The sequence below is a fragment of the Spodoptera frugiperda genome, chromosome 13, assembly GCF_023101765.2.
Source record: "Spodoptera frugiperda isolate SF20-4 chromosome 13, AGI-APGP_CSIRO_Sfru_2.0, whole genome shotgun sequence".
Lineage (NCBI taxonomy): Eukaryota > Metazoa > Arthropoda > Insecta > Lepidoptera > Noctuidae > Spodoptera > Spodoptera frugiperda.
The window spans coordinates 94690-113629 of record NC_064224.1 but is presented as its reverse complement, the minus strand read 5'-3'; the positions used below and the strand labels follow the sequence as shown (position 1 = coordinate 113629).

General features: G+C 42.6%; 1 protein-coding gene across 9 annotated transcripts in view; it reads right to left on the bottom strand.

Moving 5' to 3' along the window:
* Nucleotides 1-18940, bottom strand: part of LOC118270288 (dedicator of cytokinesis protein 1) — a 61469-nt gene that overhangs the window by 16155 nt on the left and 26374 nt on the right. For 7 of the 9 annotated variants that reach the window (XM_050697989.1, XM_050697991.1, XM_050697990.1 and 4 more), the window contains exons 14-23: nucleotides 13350-13498; nucleotides 12250-12419; nucleotides 11542-11725; nucleotides 10847-10977; nucleotides 10125-10299; nucleotides 4844-4948; nucleotides 2820-3008; nucleotides 2131-2351; nucleotides 1159-1397; nucleotides 270-422 (exon numbers count right to left, since the gene is read on the bottom strand). In XM_050697989.1, coding sequence (XP_050553946.1) covers nucleotides 270-422; nucleotides 1159-1397; nucleotides 2131-2351; nucleotides 2820-3008; nucleotides 4844-4948; nucleotides 10125-10299; nucleotides 10847-10977; nucleotides 11542-11725; nucleotides 12250-12419; nucleotides 13350-13498 — 1716 coding nt within the window. The remainder of the gene's footprint in view (nucleotides 1-269; nucleotides 423-1158; nucleotides 1398-2130; nucleotides 2352-2819; nucleotides 3009-4843; nucleotides 4949-10124; nucleotides 10300-10846; nucleotides 10978-11541; nucleotides 11726-12249; nucleotides 12420-13349; nucleotides 13499-18940) is intronic. The other 2 variants (XM_050697993.1, XM_050697994.1) reach the window with 1 other exon arrangement.

Genomic DNA, 18940 nt, shown 5'->3' with positions numbered 1-18940 from the left:
ACTTTTACTCTTATTTAGTTTTACGTTGAACGAAACCGAAACGAGACCGCGAGCGCGAATGAACCAACCAATCAGAGCGCCGAATGCCCTCTCGTTTCAATCTCGTTAAACTAAAAAGAACTGGTACTAAGACCTCTGTGCAACGAATTTATACACGGTTTTCAATCTTGTGTCATTCTTGACCAAAAACTAATTTGAATATATTTAAACGATGTCACGACCAAAAATTATAACTAATGAATTACATAATATATTGTTCTGATACTCACTTGCATCCCCATTCAACACACTATGACTGTATTCCGTCTGCATCATATCGAAGAATATCGGTATAGTAGTGTTCCGCACTTCTTCGTCTCGAAGGAACGATACTTCCAGGAACGGACCCACGAGACACGGGATGAATGAACGCTTGTGATGGTCTGTGGAGAAGACATTTGTAGACTTAGAGCAGTCACAGTTAAATATTTCACTACGACTAATTGATAGTGTTAGGACTAGAACATAAACATCTTTCTAATAACTAACGTGAGACTTACAAAATAATTTTTAATGTATTACTTCACATCAATAGCCTATAAGTGCCCATTGTTGAGCAAAAGCCCCTTTTTACACAGAGAGGGAATGAGCATTACCACGTTGGCTTTGGATTGGCAACGCACTTTAAGTGTGGGAGAGCCATACTTCGGCACGAATGGGCCGGCTCGACCGGACTAATACCACGGCCTCACAGAAAACCGACGTGAAACAACGCTTGCGTTGTGTTTCGTTGTGTGAGTGAGGTTACCGGAGGCCCATTTCCCCCCTTCCCAATCTTCCCCATCCCCATTCCCGAACAACAACCCTTAAATTCCTAACTCCCAAAAAGCCGGTAACGCACTTGTAAAGCCTCTAATGTTTCAAGTGTTATGTTACAAGGCATACTCAATTACTCAAGTAAACAGTTTGATTCGACTAGTTTCAATCCACGCTAAGGGCTCATATTCACATTTATGAATTAAGTTGGCTGTGCGACGTTCACTGGGTCGTATGTCACGCAATGCTGCTCAAAACTTTTGAGTCCCCTGCGTGGCTTGAAACTAATCGAGCCCTCGTCAAAGAATTACGTAATTGAGCCGATTGTTTTAATAAAAATAACAGTATTAATAAACTCCTTACCCAAGCTATACCACATTTCACTAAGGCACTCAGCGACACCTCGTCTAACATCGCCGTACAAAGCGCTCAGTCGTTGCTTCCTCGCCGCCGGTAATGTTTCTAGCTGTAGCGGCGAGGACGTGGCCAGCGCGGCCCCCGCTTCGAACCAGGTCCGACACAGTGAGTGAATGGCTGTTAGCGTTTCTGTGTCAGAGTCTTCTGTCGAGTAGAGACGGTCGCGAAGCGTTGTTGAGAGTAATCTGAAAGGTGGAGGGTTTTATTATTGTGAATTGGAGCACTGTTTAATATTAGTCAACAATATTGATAGATTACTTTTTTATTAAGATAATGACGATTTCTTTTTTTATTGTTGCCCCATAGTAGGATTTTCTCCTGTATCGGGTGCGTTTACAAACATAAGTTCCCATACACTTGGCACACAACCCGGTATACATTGCGCGGCAGACTGGCCACCGGACCAACTGTACAGTCATCAATTAAAATCAAATTCATCAAATAAAACTTATTAAACCTATTGACAAACGCTTTAACATAACATATAAGCATTTTCTGTTACTAACTCACTTTCTTAGTGAGTAAGTAACAGAAACGCACACACACACAAACACAACTTCACCCCCGAAGGGGTAGGCAGATGTGCACATTACGGCACATACTGCCGCTATACAAAGTACACCCACTTTTCACCATTTTGTGTTAAAGTCCCATGTAATAGGGGGTGTGCCATATACTGGACACAATTCCAGACTCCGTTCTACTACTGAGAAATTTTCGAAAATCCGAAAAAAGCCCAGTAATTCTTTGCCCGAGCCGGGAATCGAACCCGAGACCCCTTGTACGGCAGTCGCACTTGCGACCACTCAAGGCAGTCAACTAAGAACGCATGGACTACTATTGGGTCTTAAATAAAGCAACTTTATTTTTTAATAGAAAATAGAACTTTAATCAAAAATAAATAACTTTTTTTCTTACCTCAAAGCATGCAACATAACATAATGCTGTAAATGCAGCATATCAGCCCAATGAGGTCTGAACACAGGCCGCTGTAATATCGCCAGGAACAGCGATAGAGCATCAGTGACCAACGATCCTGACCCGCCAACGTTCTCCGCTTCCAAGGCTCTCACGACCATCGAATACTGGTTCTCTGACATTTGGCGTACCATGTCCAGTAGGACTGAGAGGATTCGTCTCTGCAAAATATATTATAGATAAATGTGTCGTTTCAAATATATAATGTTTGAAATAATTTAAAGACTAGTTGTAAATTTTCTGCTTTGGTTAAGATTTGGAATGATATGTCGTTATTTTTTACAAAATATACAATTCCGAAACAATTCCAATTTGGTTATATTTATAAAAAGAAGAGTAATGAAAAAAAACTGGCATAACTAAGTGCTCAGAGGGCTCACTTTGCTTTACGTTTAACGAAATCAAACGAAATGATTGGCCGGCTTGAATAACCTAACCAATCAGAGCTCCGAACGCGCTCTCGTTTAACGTAAAAAAAACTCGTACTAAGGCCTCTGACTCGTACTAAGTCGGTCTCTTTATTCCAACGAACTAGCTGTTTTCTTTTTCTGAGGACAGTATTACTTTTACTCCTTGCAACTCAAGATCAAATTATAGAACCACATCATTTAAAAAAAAATGCAACTCACCAACAAAGCATCCTCAGCGCTATTACTCTGGCCCTCACTCTTGCGATCTCTCAGCATAGTAGCGGCAGTCTTCAGTACAGTCGGGAGCAACCGCCTGGCTAGTTCCCCGCGATCTGCGTCCACAGGACCGACGTCGTCTCGCGCGAGAAGAGACATCACCTCGCCTAGAGTTTCCACGCAAAGCTCCACCTAATATATAAAGGTGATATTAGCTTGTTTTTTTAATAATAATAATTATCATCGTCAACAGCCCTTGAGAATCCATTGCTGGACTAAGGACTTTTAAAAAAGGAGTTTTTTTTATACTGGTTTATAACCCTTGGTGGAGAGAAATTAGGCCGTGTGAAATTTTTGCTTCACTAAAACCACCCAGATAGCTTACATTAACACCTAAGTATTCAGGTAAATCTAGTCGTAGTAATCTCTCTTTTACTTTAAGATGTTAAAGTTACCTTTTGAAATAGCTTCTTTTCTTTATAGGATAAGAACACAACGCAACACCCCTTTTTCGCTATAGCTGGGCTATTATAAACGTGCAAACTGTCCTAAGTCATTTTCAGCAGATTTCTCACTCACGCATATGCGAGTTGTGGTAAACGTCCACAGGTCCACATCGTACGCATCGCACGTATCGCACGCAACTGTTTTCAGTTTGTCTTCTATAGAAACTCATACAACTGCGTCTACTGATCCGCATCGTACGGACCGCATCATCAGCAATGCCTCACATGCGATGCGTACCGATGACGTCATACAGAATACGTACGATGCGTACGATGTGTGCCTGTGGACGCATACCTTTGTGCGGCATTGTTCACTCCTTTGACGTGACAGTTCGCACGTTTATAATGGTTCAACTATAGTAGTACCGTTTAAGGGATAGCAATTGCTTAAACCGTAACCATTGCGCTTAAACTACCCTTTAAAATTCATATTTTTCCATCGCGATATATCAATAGCTTATTATTGTTGCAACCCTAGTTTCGGTATTTTATATTAATGAATGGTATTCATGAGATGTTTAAGCATAAATAGAGCACTGTTTTTTATACATATTATTATGAAGCATAATATTAAATCGATTTGTTTATATAATACGTATGTTTAGTAAGCACTTTTTAATAAAGAATTATTGTACTAGTATCGACTTAATGCCCTATTCCTATTATACTTACACTATCCGCTTGATCTTGAGTACGGCTGCGTGAAATCAAAATATCATTAAACTATTTGCATATAAAATACACCGGCATTTTTAATATACACGCACTGTACAACACAAATAATATACTCAATTTTAAATAACGATATTGTGCCAAGCAATTATGACACCTATTCTCAAGGCACAAAGTTTAAAGTTAAAAGCAAATATTTACAATTATAATTGTGCAGTTGTTTCTGTCTTATTACCAACGCGTTAAAGATCAAAATCAGTTGATTGTAACGTAAAGAAAGTTTGTTTTCGTTATTTGAAATTGAGCATAATACAAAGCCAATATCTTGTATGAATATACAGGCTGATTTTATTATAAAAAGCATGATTTTGAATTTAAATTTAGAAGACGAATGATGAATAATTTTCCGTTGATATTTAGAAGCTGAAATAAAAGCAGTTATTAATTGCAATTTTATTTATGATACATTTTGTTTTTTGTTACATGTGTATTAATCTGTATTTGTCTCGCTTTAAACAAACTGATTTGATCTCAGAAATATGTATAATAAAACAACAGACCATAAAAAAGAGAACACTTTCATATATCAAAAAAATATATCTACAATTATTGTTGAAAACAAGACAAAACACAATTCGATAAAAACTTAAGATATTCTACAGACTAGCAACTTTCTAATTGACAGATTTCATCTTTAGTAACAAGAATATTTATAGTTCTTATTTATGATCAACCTCGAACTCAATAACAATAATTCAATTATTATTAATCTCAAATCTAATTCAATATGGCGTCCAAACAATTCCAGTTTATAGTCTGTAGAGTCTAAATCTAAGGGCGTATACATACGATCTGTTGGTGATGCGTGTGGTCTGGCAGCTTCGCCGTGTCTGCGCCGAGGAGCCGCGCCGCTTTGCCCACGGAGCGCGACTTGTGGGCAGCCTCGCGATCCCACTGCCACACCCGACATTGCTAGCGGACGCTGACTAATTCCCGACTTATCTTGTAAAGCCTACTTCGTTGTCACATTATGATATTTGTTTGTGCTTTATAGCTTACCGGCAGATGAACTTGAACGCACAAATAGATCAAAATGAAAAAATTTACATAGCTTCTACTGTATTGTAGAAATAAAATCGTAATGTGACAATTAAATTACATCGGGAATTCGTCACAAGCGTACACCAAATGACTGATCATTATAAACTAAACTACAACTAGGTAATAATTTAAATAGGAAATCAAGAAAACTATATAATTCAATATTCTACTGATCTCGTATAAATACGATTATTGTAAGTATTCAAGAAAATGTCGTTTATAATAATCAGTCTCCACACTAGCGAGCCATCGAATAACAACTGACACTGACAGATGAAACGTCACCTGTCACTTTTGACAGCTGTCATTGGACAACTCGCAAGCGCAAAACATGCAACACATCAAGAGTTTGCACACAATTTAGTCTTCAAGCGACATCGAAGGCGCTTTTTATTATTAATTTTGCTAATTTATTCTTTTTAACACCAACAACAAAAATAAAAATGTTGCAATGTTATTTTGAAAATAAAAAAAAATCGTAAAGTGTAAATGAAGTTGTATATTTATGGATAGTGAATACTTATAGTAGATATAGATATAATATATTAAATGTAGGATTACATAGTTTTATAAATAGTGCAGAGTAAATAATATTTCATACATAAAGTGAGAGAAGTCACAGGGTATTAGTAAAGGTGTTCACACAGACAGACACACGAAGATCTAAGGCTTAAGCACGGTTCTTTGGTAGTGTGTGAATGAGACAGCGAAGACAGTTTCCGTCTCTGTTCGTTGTCTCGTGTTAACCGTTAATTTAATAGGTCAGTTAGTAAATCTAGGAGACATTTATTCATTACTTATCCCAAATTCGAAATTTAAGTAATTTTATCAATTTTCTTATGTTTTTTATGGAATTGATTGGTTAACTCGAACTTCAAACAAAATTGATGTTAAGTTTATTACCCACTTTTACATTAAAACTACACCCAAACATAAATTATACACAACCCCATTTTACTTTTTTTAACAGAACCATTTATTTGCCTATAAACCAAACAAATAGTGCGTCACACAACTACACACGGTGTATAACACTACATGCACACACACAAACACATAAAGAGGTGAGGTTAGTAAATACATAATTATTTATAATACTGCTAAAACTCATAGAAGTCAAATACTTACTTTATTATATGTATTGTATATTTAAATGAAACTATGAATATATCCAAATAACATTAACGGTCTACTCACACAACGTGAAATCCTCGATTAGTTTCAAGCTACAACCGGGGCTCATAAACAAGCATTTAGATGTACACAGCTCATGAATATGAGCCCTGGTTGTGGCTTGAAAATAGTCTAGCAGCCCCGAAAAGATCACATTTTATGGTATAAACCGGTAAACGAGCAGACGGATCACCTGATGGTAAGCAATCGCCGCCGCCCATGGACACCATGGTTTTCTGTGAGGCTGTGGTATTACTCCGGTCGAGCCGGCCCATTTGTGCCGAAGCATAGCTCTCCCACACTTCACGTTGCGTGAGTAAGTCGTTAATATTATTTAAACTTAGTTTATTTTATGATAGTTATTATAGAAAAACACTAGTACTATTATTTTCAAGGTGAAGTTACTGAATCACGATTTGTGTGCACATCTCACGATGCTGGTGCGACGAAGGCACTGTATTTAGTTATAGTACAGATTTGCGTACAATGAAATATTTATCAGACAAAAGCCGACTCTATTAGATAGACGATAAAGCAGTTATTTAAAAACATTTTATTCCACAGAAATAAGAATAATTGACACGTACTTTTAAGTGAAATGATATTGGTTAATATGAGATCGTGTCATTGTTTTTAAAATAAGTTTTCCTAGTATAGTAATAGAGTCGCTTTTTGTCTGACATTACTATTGTTATGTATGTATATTCTACTGTTGATGTGCAATGTATGGCATTCACGGGCATTTTTACGGCATTTCATGTACATAAAATATGTATTATATCAAAGTGTGATTAGCCTCATCTGTTTATTAACAAAAAAAAAAAAATTGTTGGGATTTCAGTACAGTAGTGGACAAAAATGTCTTGTTGAAATAAGAGTTTAGTTTTTTCAAAGTTCAAAATTAATATAATAATATTAACAATATCTGTCTGTCGGTCGGTCAGTCCTCTAGCGAAGCTATTTTTTCGATCCCCCATGTAGATTCCTATGGAGAAGAACGAGCAAGACTCTCCATAGGTTACTCAGACGGACTATTAATGGTATAAACAGCTGAGGCTAAAATAATATACTTTGTGTCATATGCAGAGTTAGAGAATATTGGTATATATTCATTATTAATTAGTATTATTACATGCAAGTTATAATGTACTACAATGTCAAGTTAGTCACTGATTATACCGATTATTGTAAGTAAAATTAGCTCTTATTGTTTATACTGTATAGTGTTATTTTGTTTGTTTTTTTTTTGATGGAATATGGGGTAAACGAGCAGACTGGTCACCTGATGGTAAGCGATAAGCACCGCTCAAGGACAACAGCAACACCAGAGCGTTGCTTTTAAAAAGGAATACGCTCTTTTCTTAAAGGATATGAATGGGAGATACTATAAGGTTTAATTCGTAATTTAATGATGTGATATGTTTGTATAGTCATCTAAATATCAGTTTAGTTACGGTATACCGTTCACTAGTACTACAACTACGCATACAAGAGTTTTCATTGTGATTAATATGTTTTAAATAATAGTTTACAAAGAAGTAATGTTTTAGATGCACTAGTATAACATTAAAGACTATGGACCAATTAAGCGCATCAGAGTCATTAATGGTTACTTAAGTCCTTAACGATGGTTTTCGATACAAAATCGTTACTAAGGAACAGTTTAAGTAATCATTAAATTAGAAACTCTAGAAACAGCAAATTTGATTGGTCTATTTGGACTTTACGTCACACTAGCGCCATCTCTTGAGCGCAATCAAGAACTTTTATTTAGAAAATAAAATGATAATTATGACAATCATATCGCAATGAAAACTCAAACTAAAATAACATCTATTGTGTACAACACAGGGTGCAAAACGGGCTGCATGCATCGGCGTGCGTGCTTACCTCGGTGATTCCGCGACGCGCCATACAGACACAAAACATACCTGATTGATTCCAATAAGGTTTGTGGGACACGAATGATATAGAGGCTGTATGTATGGAGGTGATCTTTTTATTATATTTTTTACTACTATGCTGAACAAAGCTGAAGGGTCTAATGGTAAAATTACCTGGGCAGTTGGAAATAATGTGAAAAAGGATAATCAGTCAAAGTCAAAGGATAATCGGGACATAAAACTTGTAAGTTATTTTAAGTAAAGTTTTCGTTTAAGTTAAAAGATTAAAGTACAATGAACAGTCGATAGGGCACTTAGTATTGTGCATTACTAAAATCCGACATGAACAAAACTAGTACTGAACTGCTGCGCTTTTACAAGTATTTTTAGGATACAAAAAAAAAACTGTTAAAAAATTACAATTCAAAACGGACAAATCGCGGGGACAAAAGTTACTATTTACATCATTAAACTTTTAACTTAATAAGCCTCATCCTAACTCAAAAAAATCAACATAAAAAAATCGATAAAAAAATCTATCGACAACTCCATCACTCGTATCCCACACCCCCATCCATCGATGTAGTGACGTGACAACGTAACACGTAACAGATTATACAATAAAACACAATACACGAACACATATACACTTACATTACCTATGTGTGCGGTGCTGACATTCACGAACGGTGAGGTTTATTCACTAGACGTACACAATGTTATTGACGAAATAGTACCTTAAGTTATTTATTTTATGGTTGAATTTGTAGCTAGGATTCAGGGTGTAGGATATTGTGTATGAAGTCGGTAAAAATGGAGTAGATAACAAATTTTTTATTTGAATGTACGTCTTGTAGATTATTTTAAATTATTAGACACGTATTTTTCATTTTCTTTCGGAAACAAATACTTTCGATGGTATATCTATTTGAAATATCACGTGACGTCACTTCTAGGTATGTACTACGTAGAAATGACGTATTTGCTCAGTCCTAAACTATCGATTTGATTCGTTTTATCTAAGTATATCTTCTATGACAAAATAAATAAATACGTGTCTAATATTTTTCATTACTTCACGAAATGAATAGATTTTTCGTCATCATCTCAATTGTTGAAATTGTAAGTAAAAATTGTAGACGGATATCTTGACAGATGATATTTTTTTATTGGAAAATTGAAACAAAGAAATAATCGTACAACACTGAATCCTGACTACAAATCAAAAGTAGTGCCAGTGCAAATAATAAAAATACTTACCTAATAATTACTATAGCTATATTTTATTTCGAAAGACGACATTACACTTTAGTGGATACACACACAGAAAAAACAAAGTCTTTATTTTTCTTTTTTTTACGTATGGCAACATCGTCTTCCGATAAATTCAGCATATAATATATGGTGTGATGAGTCCCATTAAATTGTGTACAAAGAAATCTTGATATTATCGCATAATTTAAAAAAACTTTGTACTGAAATACGTATTGAATTTTGTTTTAAAATGCGTACAAAACTGTATGCATTGAGTCGAAAATCGTGTGTGTTTTTAAACATTTTTGATTGTGTATAAGGTTTTTAATTTGTGTAGTGTTTATTAATGATATTTATGTACTGCGTACTAGATTAAAAATCAGATCAAGAGTATGAGGGACTACTCAAGCAACTTTAAACTTTATAACAATTGAGTTAAGTCTATTAATTATTACTAACAATAACTTCCAGCGTCTTCTATTAAACATTAAAGTGTAATAGCATTTTAGGTCTTACGGACGATCAATGTCGACACATAAGTACTCTGTGTATAAGTCGAAATCTATGTTTATTATCCAAAAAGTATTTAAAAATGGTCACCCAAGCAAGAATTTACGCATGCATTACGAATTTAAGCATGTAAAACATTTCAACGAAAAACCAACTCTACCACGCAGTACATAAAGATCAATTTCGAAAAATAACGATAGCAATCTCACCTCAGCCTTGTCACGGAGCAATGCGCGAGTGGTGGCGGCTAGATGCGGCAATAGTAGCGCTCGAGCCGACGGCTCTGAACAAAGTGGGCCGCGTACCAACTCCAATAACGCTAACATCCTTTGCTTACTGAGCCGGCCTAGGGGTAACGCTTCTAGTGCGCGGACTATGTAGGCACTGGAATGATATTTTTTTTGTAAATTAGGTTAAAATAAACTTTATTGGAAAGGTAATATAGTAGTTTTTTTTTTAACAAAAAATATAAAATGTAGATACCTATACAATTATAGATTATTTCTTGTTGATTTAAAGTTTGTCTTAGTAGATATTTATAAATTATGGTGAAAAGTGGGTGTCTATTGTATAGCGGCATAACGTGCCGTAATGTGCATAACTGCCTACCCGTTCAGAGATAAAAAGGAGTGACGTTGTTGCGTTTATAGTAAATAGGTTTTACTCAAAGTGGGTCGAACATTGTATAGCGGCATTACGTGTCATAATGTGCTCCTCTGCTTACCCCTTCGAGGATAAAAAGGCGTGACGTTGTTGCGTTTATAGTAAACTAGTTTTACTCAAAGATTCGAAATCTGATAAAGCACTATAGCGCTCTAATAAGTACTTTAAGACCACTATAGTTAAATTCACAAAAGTCACAAGTAAACCGAAATTCACTCTTAAAGTCTTAGGCATAAGATTTAAAATAGATTAAAATTATCAAACAAACCTGAGTTCAGTATCGGGGTATACTTTAATGATGTGCGGCACGGCGTGTGGAAGGTATTTCAGCGCCGAGCCCTGGCACGTGAGGGCGTGGTCTCCACAACGCATGAGCCATACTAATTGTTTTAGAAGGGCCTGGAAGATAAATAATAATAATGATTACTGTTGAAAATACAATATTTTTTGAAGATAAATCATTACGATGACAAAAAAATATTTGTCTGCTCTGTAATAAAAGAATAAACAGATTTGAATTTTTAATTTATATAAAAAAGGAAGGATTCTCTTTATAGTTATTTAACTTAAAAAAAAAAAACAAAGCATGCATTTTTACAGGTACGAATGGGGCCGTCTATAGATGGCACCCTTGACAGAGATATAGCGACCAGATTGGCGATATATTAAAGAAGGGCCAAATTAAAAGTCTCCTAACCGACAAACATGCATGAAAAGAATGATAACTGTTGAATCGAAACAGGAATATAAGATACGTAGCAATTGGGTGTTCCATTGTCTCTGCCTACCCCCCCCTCCCCTACATGGCCAGATAGACATAAGGTTGACAGATGCATGTATGCAGTTTTGCTTTAATTTTTAAAGTTGTTTTATGACAAATTGTGGTAAACTAAAAACATTTCTGTATCGGTCAAAATACTACTACAAATAAAGACTAACAACTTTATTTTAATAAGCACTTACCTCAAACAACATGCAGAATTCACTATCAGAAGCTCGGTCTCCCAGCGCACTCCTCAACTGTCGACTCCTCACAATAAGTCGTATGAGACTCTCTATACATTTCATACACATTAGAAGCCTCTTCAACGCCGCATCGCCTGCGTTAGCGGCCGAAATCACCCATACCATTACTGATATTAATTTCCTGTAAAATTAATTACATGTCAAGTTGTCAAAATGATCATTGGTTCAACATTTACTTAATAGAAACGTAACATCATAAGAATACCATGATCAACTTCGATCATGGCGCTTGCAACAGTGCCGAAATATCGGAAACTCATAAAAACTAATAAACATGGTAAATATCCCGTTTTGAGTTCTAATGATGTTACTTGTTACCATGTCAGTTTAAAAACTTGTAAAGGAGGTAAACGCCACAGGTAAGCGTGCTCCATTCCTATTAAGAATAAAAAAAAGACCTAAGATAATACCCTAAGGTACACCTATTGTATTAGTTTAAAAAAACAAAAGTGCTTTATATTAAACATGTATTTAAATAATATGCACAGCAAATTGAATTGAATAGACTATCCTCACTTAAAAATTAGAAGAAATAAATACATGTTGATAAAATTAATAGTCATTAATATGTTATCAAACGCTTTTAAAGGGTCACAAAAGCATTGTCAATACTAGGCAATCATAAAACAAGAGAAGATTACTCACTCGTAAGCCAATGCATCGCAGAAGCTATCGTCAATATACACGTGTAACACCGGCTGGAAGTGTTGGTACTTGTGGTCGGCTACTATAGATATGACTCGGAGCAAACACTCGAGTACCAGGACACCATAACTGTTGTCCGTGTAGACATCGTCTTCGTGGTCTTCTTGTACCTGAGAGGGAAATGTATTTAAAATCTTTTTTGAATAACTGGTGAGATAGAAATAAAACTACGTCAAAACTGCTTAAGGAATCGAGATGAAATTTGAAACAGGGGTCTGGATTTTTGTATGGAACACGCCGGTAATCGAGCAGACGTATCACCTGATGGTAAGCAATCGCCGCCGCCCATGGACACTTGAAACACCAGAGATATTACAAGTGCGTTGCCGGCCTTTTGGGGGTTAGGAATTTAAGGGTTGTTGGGGAATCGGAGATTGGGAAGGGGGGAATTGGGCCTCCGGTAACCTCACTCACACAACGAAACACAACGCAACGTTGTTTCACGTCGGTTTTCGGTGAGGCCGTGGTATTACTCCGGTCGAGCCGGCCCATTCTTGCCGAAGCATGGCTCTCCCACACTTCGAATACACACACATAGGCTACTTTTTATACCACAGGAACGTGGGCGCGAAGCTGCGGACTGCCTAGCGGGTTACCGGGGCTCCGACTCGAAAAGCAGGAGTAGAAACGGAGTGGTTTTTAGTCAGTAAGAGTGACACGCCCTCTCGCCTCGCCCAAGGCGTGAGGAGTCATTGGATGATTTTCCCCACTTAAAAAAAAAACCGCTGACAGAAGCTAGTTTTATATCAAGACAAAAGTGTTAAGATCAAAGAAGAAAAGTCACACCTGTTTAGAAATAGATAACATTAGATGGATAAGTCGGTCAAATTATCACTAGTACAAAACAAAGTTGCTTTTTCTATCCCTTGTCCCATTGTATACTTAAATCCTTAAAACTACGCAACGGATTTTGATGCGGTTTTTTATTAGATAGAGTAATTTAAGAGGAAGGTTTTATATGTATATAATGCACCATTGCATCCATGCGAAGCTAGGGCGTCCCTAGTATATTTATAAAGCACAAGTAACTGAATATTTACCTGTGTAAGTATACAGAACAGTGCATCCAGTATGTCTTGCAGGAACTTGACGAGCTCTTCACTGGGTACCACCAACAGTTGCGTCAACGCATTCCGTAGCGTGCCTTCCGCGTAGTGAGTGTTCCATTTCAATACGCCGAGTATTTCCTCTGTAATAGAAAAGGGAATGGTTTAATTAGATCAACCTTCATTTTGGTTATCTCTGATTGCTTTACGTTTAAAATAATCGAAACGAGAGTGATAGCAAACGTGATTTAGAAATTTATTCAGTAAAGAAAAGTTATAGAGTAAATTTGCTCAATAAATAGCTGGGTAAGTGGCTGCTGTGCTAGATGTGACATATTCGACTGCGAAACAACATATTGTGTGATCCATAAATTGTGATTTTGAGTATGAGTGTGATGTGTATGTGAAATTGTATGTTGGAGTAGGAGACAGGTGACAATCTTGTCTCTAGCCAAATACCATTTAAGCGCTTGTCTACCGAGAGAGATAAAATGAATGACATTGAGAAGTGTAAAAATTTACGTCAATCCCATATAATTTAGTTTTCTACCCTATTTCTAGACAAGTGCTAAATAGCATTTGGCTTATAGCTCTAGTGTCTGTTTACTTTTCACAGTACAGTTCAATTCCCGGGTCGGGTGAAATATTGCTGGGCTTTTTTCGGTTTGTCGAATATTTCTCAATAGTAGCATGGAATTTGGAAATGTGCCCGGTATATGGCAATAGGCTCACCACCTATTACATGGGACTTACAATATAAATTGTATATTGCACAGTGGCATTACGTGCTATAATGTGCATCTCTGCCCACCCCTTCGGGGATAAAAGGCGTGATGATATAAAAAGAAATACTAGTGTGTGGTAACGGTTTAAGTGTCAACCATTGTTTGGTGCGGGAGGGACGGAGCTATGTAGGTTGTATAGCTCCTTCCCTCTTGCACTGCTTAATGATCGACCATTCTGACACAATTGTAATAGCAGACTAAGGCCCGAATACTCAGACGCAACTCAATTTTAAGCTGTACTTATATGTTGTGCTATATTTGTCATTTTCTAATTTTCTATGGTATTTGTAGAGACAGATATATTTTTGAGAGTGTCTTAAAATTTAGTGGTGTTTAAGTATATTCAATTATGGCTACTGCTGACTAAAGGCCTCTTCTCACGCGGAGAAAAATAGTGTATGAGTAGGTAATACTGACCTCTCTGCGTGAGCTTGGTGGAGCAGAGCTTGGTGTGCACGGCGAGCGCGTCCCTCGCTACGAGCTGCAGCACGCCGCGCGCCAGCCCGTGTGTGTGTGTGTGTGTGTGTGAGTAGGTAATACTGACCTCTCTGCGTGAGCTTGGTGGAGCAGAGCTTGGTGTGCACGGCGAGCGCGTCCCTCGCTACGAGCTGCAGCACGCCGCGCGCCAGCCCGTGTGTGTGTGTGTGTGTGAGTAGGTAATACTGACCTCTCTGCGTGAGCTTGGTGGAGCAGAGCTTGGTGTGCACGGCGAGCGCGTCCCTCGCTACGAGCTGCAGCACGCCGCGCGCCAGCCCGTGTGTGTGTGTGTGTGTGTGTGAGTAGGTAATACTGACCTCTCTGCGTGAGCTTGGTGGAGCAGAGCTTGGTGTGCACGGCGAGCGCGTCCCTCGCTACGAGCTGCAGCACGCCGCGCGCCAGCCCGTGTGTGTGTGTGTGTGTGTGTGAGTAGGTAATACTGACCTCTCTGCGTGAGCTTGGTGGAGCAGAGCTTGGTGTGCACGGCGAGCGCGTCCCTCGCTACGAGCTGCAGCACGCCGCGCGCCAGCCCGTGTGTGTGTGTGTGTGTGTGTGAGTAGGTAATACTGACCTCTCTGCGTGAGCTTGGTGGAGCAGAGCTTGGTGTGCACGGCGAGCGCGTCCCTCGCTACGAGCTGCAGCACGCCGCGCGCCAGCCCGTGTGTGTGTGTGTGTGTGTGTGAGTAGGTAATACTGACCTCTCTGCGTGAGCTTGGTGGAGCAGAGCTTGGTGTGCACGGCGAGCGCGTCCCTCGCTACGAGCTGCAGCACGCCGCGCGCCAGCCCGTGTGTGTGTGTGTGTGTGTGTGAGTAGGTAATACTGACCTCTCTGCGTGAGCTTGGTGGAGCAGAGCTTGGTGTGCACGGCGAGCGCGTCCCTCGCTACGAGCTGCAGCACGCCGCGCGCCAGCCCGTGTGTGTGTGTGTGTGTGTGTGAGTAGGTAATACTGACCTCTCTGCGTGAGCTTGGTGGAGCAGAGCTTGGTGTGCACGGCGAGCGCGTCCCTCGCTACGAGCTGCAGCACGCCGCGCGCCAGCCCGTGTGTGTGTGTGTGTGTGTGTGAGTAGGTAATACTGACCTCTCTGCGTGAGCTTGGTGGAGCAGAGCTTGGTGTGCACGGCGAGCGCGTCCCTCGCTACGAGCTGCAGCACGCCGCGCGCCAGCCCGTGTGTGTGTGTGTGTGTGTGTGAGTAGGTAATACTGACCTCTCTGCGTGAGCTTGGTGGAGCAGAGCTTGGTGTGCACGGCGAGCGCGTCCCTCGCTACGAGCTGCAGCACGCCGCGCGCCAGCCCGTGTGTGTGTGTGTGTGTGTGTGAGTAGGTAATACTGACCTCTCTGCGTGAGCTTGGTGGAGCAGAGCTTGGTGTGCACGGCGAGCGCGTCCCTCGCTACGAGCTGCAGCACGCCGCGCGCCAGCCCGTGTGTGTGTGTGTGTGTGTGTGAGTAGGTAATACTGACCTCTCTGCGTGAGCTTGGTGGAGCAGAGCTTGGTGTGCACGGCGAGCGCGTCCCTCGCTACGAGCTGCAGCACGCCGCGCGCCAGCCCGTGTGTGTGTGTGTGTGTGTGTGAGTAGGTAATACTGACCTCTCTGCGTGAGCTTGGTGGAGCAGAGCTTGGTGTGCACGGCGAGCGCGTCCCTCGCTACGAGCTGCAGCACGCCGCGCGCCAGCCCGTGTGTGTGTGTGTGTGTGTGTGAGTAGGTAATACTGACCTCTCTGCGTGAGCTTGGTGGAGCAGAGCTTGGTGTGCACGGCGAGCGCGTCCCTCGCTACGAGCTGCAGCACGCCGCGCGCCAGCCCGTGTGTGTGTGTGTGTGTGTGTGAGTAGGTAATACTGACCTCTCTGCGTGAGCTTGGTGGAGCAGAGCTTGGTGTGCACGGCGAGCGCGTCCCTCGCTACGAGCTGCAGCACGCCGCGCGCCAGCCCGTGTGTGTGTGTGTGTGTGTGTGAGTAGGTAATACTGACCTCTCTGCGTGAGCTTGGTGGAGCAGAGCTTGGTGTGCACGGCGAGCGCGTCCCTCGCTACGAGCTGCAGCACGCCGCGCGCCAGCCCGTGTGTGTGTGTGTGTGTGTGTGAGTAGGTAATACTGACCTCTCTGCGTGAGCTTGGTGGAGCAGAGCTTGGTGTGCACGGCGAGCGCGTCCCTCGCTACGAGCTGCAGCACGCCGCGCGCCAGCCCGTGTGTGTGTGTGTGTGTGTGTGAGTAGGTAATACTGACCTCTCTGCGTGAGCTTGGTGGAGCAGAGCTTGGTGTGCACGGCGAGCGCGTCCCTCGCTACGAGCTGCAGCACGCCGCGCGCCAGCCCGTGTGTGTGTGTGTGTGTGTGTGAGTAGGTAATACTGACCTCTCTGCGTGAGCTTGGTGGAGCAGAGCTTGGTGTGCACGGCGAGCGCGTCCCTCGCTACGAGCTGCAGCACGCCGCGCGCCAGCCCGTGTGTGTGTGTGTGTGTGTGTGAGTAGGTAATACTGACCTCTCTGCGTGAGCTTGGTGGAGCAGAGCTTGGTGTGCACGGCGAGCGCGTCCCTCGCTACGAGCTGCAGCACGCCGCGCGCCAGCCCGTGTGTGTGTGTGTGTGTGTGTGAGTAGGTAATACTGACCTCTCTGCGTGAGCTTGGTGGAGCAGAGCTTGGTGTGCACGGCGAGCGCGTCCCTCGCTACGAGCTGCAGCACGCCGCGCGCCAGCCCGTGTGTGTGTGTGTGTGTGTGTGAGTAGGTAATACTGACCTCTCTGCGTGAGCTTGGTGGAGCAGAGCTTGGTGTGCACGGCGAGCGCGTCCCTCGCTACGAGCTGCAGCACGCCGCGCGCCAGCCCGTGTGTGTGTGTGTGTGTGTGTGAGTAGGTAATACTGACCTCTCTGCGTGAGCTTGGTGGAGCAGAGCTTGGTGTGCACGGCGAGCGCGTCCCTCGCTACGAGCTGCAGCACGCCGCGCGCCAGCCCGTGTGTGTGTGTGTGTGTGTGTGAGTAGGTAATACTGACCTCTCTGCGTGAGCTTGGTGGAGCAGAGCTTGGTGTGCACGGCGAGCGCGTCCCTCGCTACGAGCTGCAGCACGCCGCGCGCCAGCCCGTGTGTGTGTGTGTGTGTGTGTGAGTAGGTAATACTGACCTCTCTGCGTGAGCTTGGTGGAGCAGAGCTTGGTGTGCACGGCGAGCGCGTCCCTCGCTACGAGCTGCAGCACGCCGCGCGCCAGCCCGTGTGTGTGTGTGTGTGTGTGTGAGTAGGTAATACTGACCTCTCTGCGTGAGCTTGGTGGAGCAGAGCTTGGTGTGCACGGCGAGCGCGTCCCTCGCTACGAGCTGCAGCACGCCGCGCGCCAGCCCGTGTGTGTGTGTGTGTGTGTGTGAGTAGGTAATACTGACCTCTCTGCGTGAGCTTGGTGGAGCAGAGCTTGGTGTGCACGGCGAGCGCGTCCCTCGCTACGAGCTGCAGCACGCCGCGCGCCAGCCCGTGTGTGTGTGTGTGTGTGTGTGAGTAGGTAATACTGACCTCTCTGCGTGAGCTTGGTGGAGCAGAGCTTGGTGTGCACGGCGAGCGCGTCCCTCGCTACGAGCTGCAGCACGCCGCGCGCCAGCCCGTGTGTGTGTGTGTGTGTGTGTGAGTAGGTAATACTGACCTCTCTGCGTGAGCTTGGTGGAGCAGAGCTTGGTGTGCACGGCGAGCGCGTCCCTCGCTACGAGCTGCAGCACGCCGCGCGCCAGCCCGTGTGTGTGTGTGTGTGTGTGTGAGTAGGTAATACTGACCTCTCTGCGTGAGCTTGGTGGAGCAGAGCTTGGTGTGCACGGCGAGCGCGTCCCTCGCTACGAGCTGCAGCACGCCGCGCGCCAGCCCGTGTGTGTGTGTGTGTGTGTGTGAGTAGGTAATACTGACCTCTCTGCGTGAGCTTGGTGGAGCAGAGCTTGGTGTGCACGGCGAGCGCGTCCCTCGCTACGAGCTGCAGCACGCCGCGCGCCAGCCCGTGTGTGTGTGTGTGTGTGTGAGTAGGTAATACTGACCTCTCTGCGTGAGCTTGGTGGAGCAGAGCTTGGTGTGCACGGCGAGCGCGTCCCTCGCTACGAGCTGCAGCACGCCGCGCGCCAGCCCGTGTGTGTGTGTGTGTGTGTGTGAGTAGGTAATACTGACCTCTCTGCGTGAGCTTGGTGGAGCAGAGCTTGGTGTGCACGGCGAGCGCGTCCCTCGCTACGAGCTGCAGCACGCCGCGCGCCAGCCCGTGTGTGTGTGTGTGTGTGTGTGAGTAGGTAATACTGACCTCTCTGCGTGAGCTTGGTGGAGCAGAGCTTGGTGTGCACGGCGAGCGCGTCCCTCGCTACGAGCTGCAGC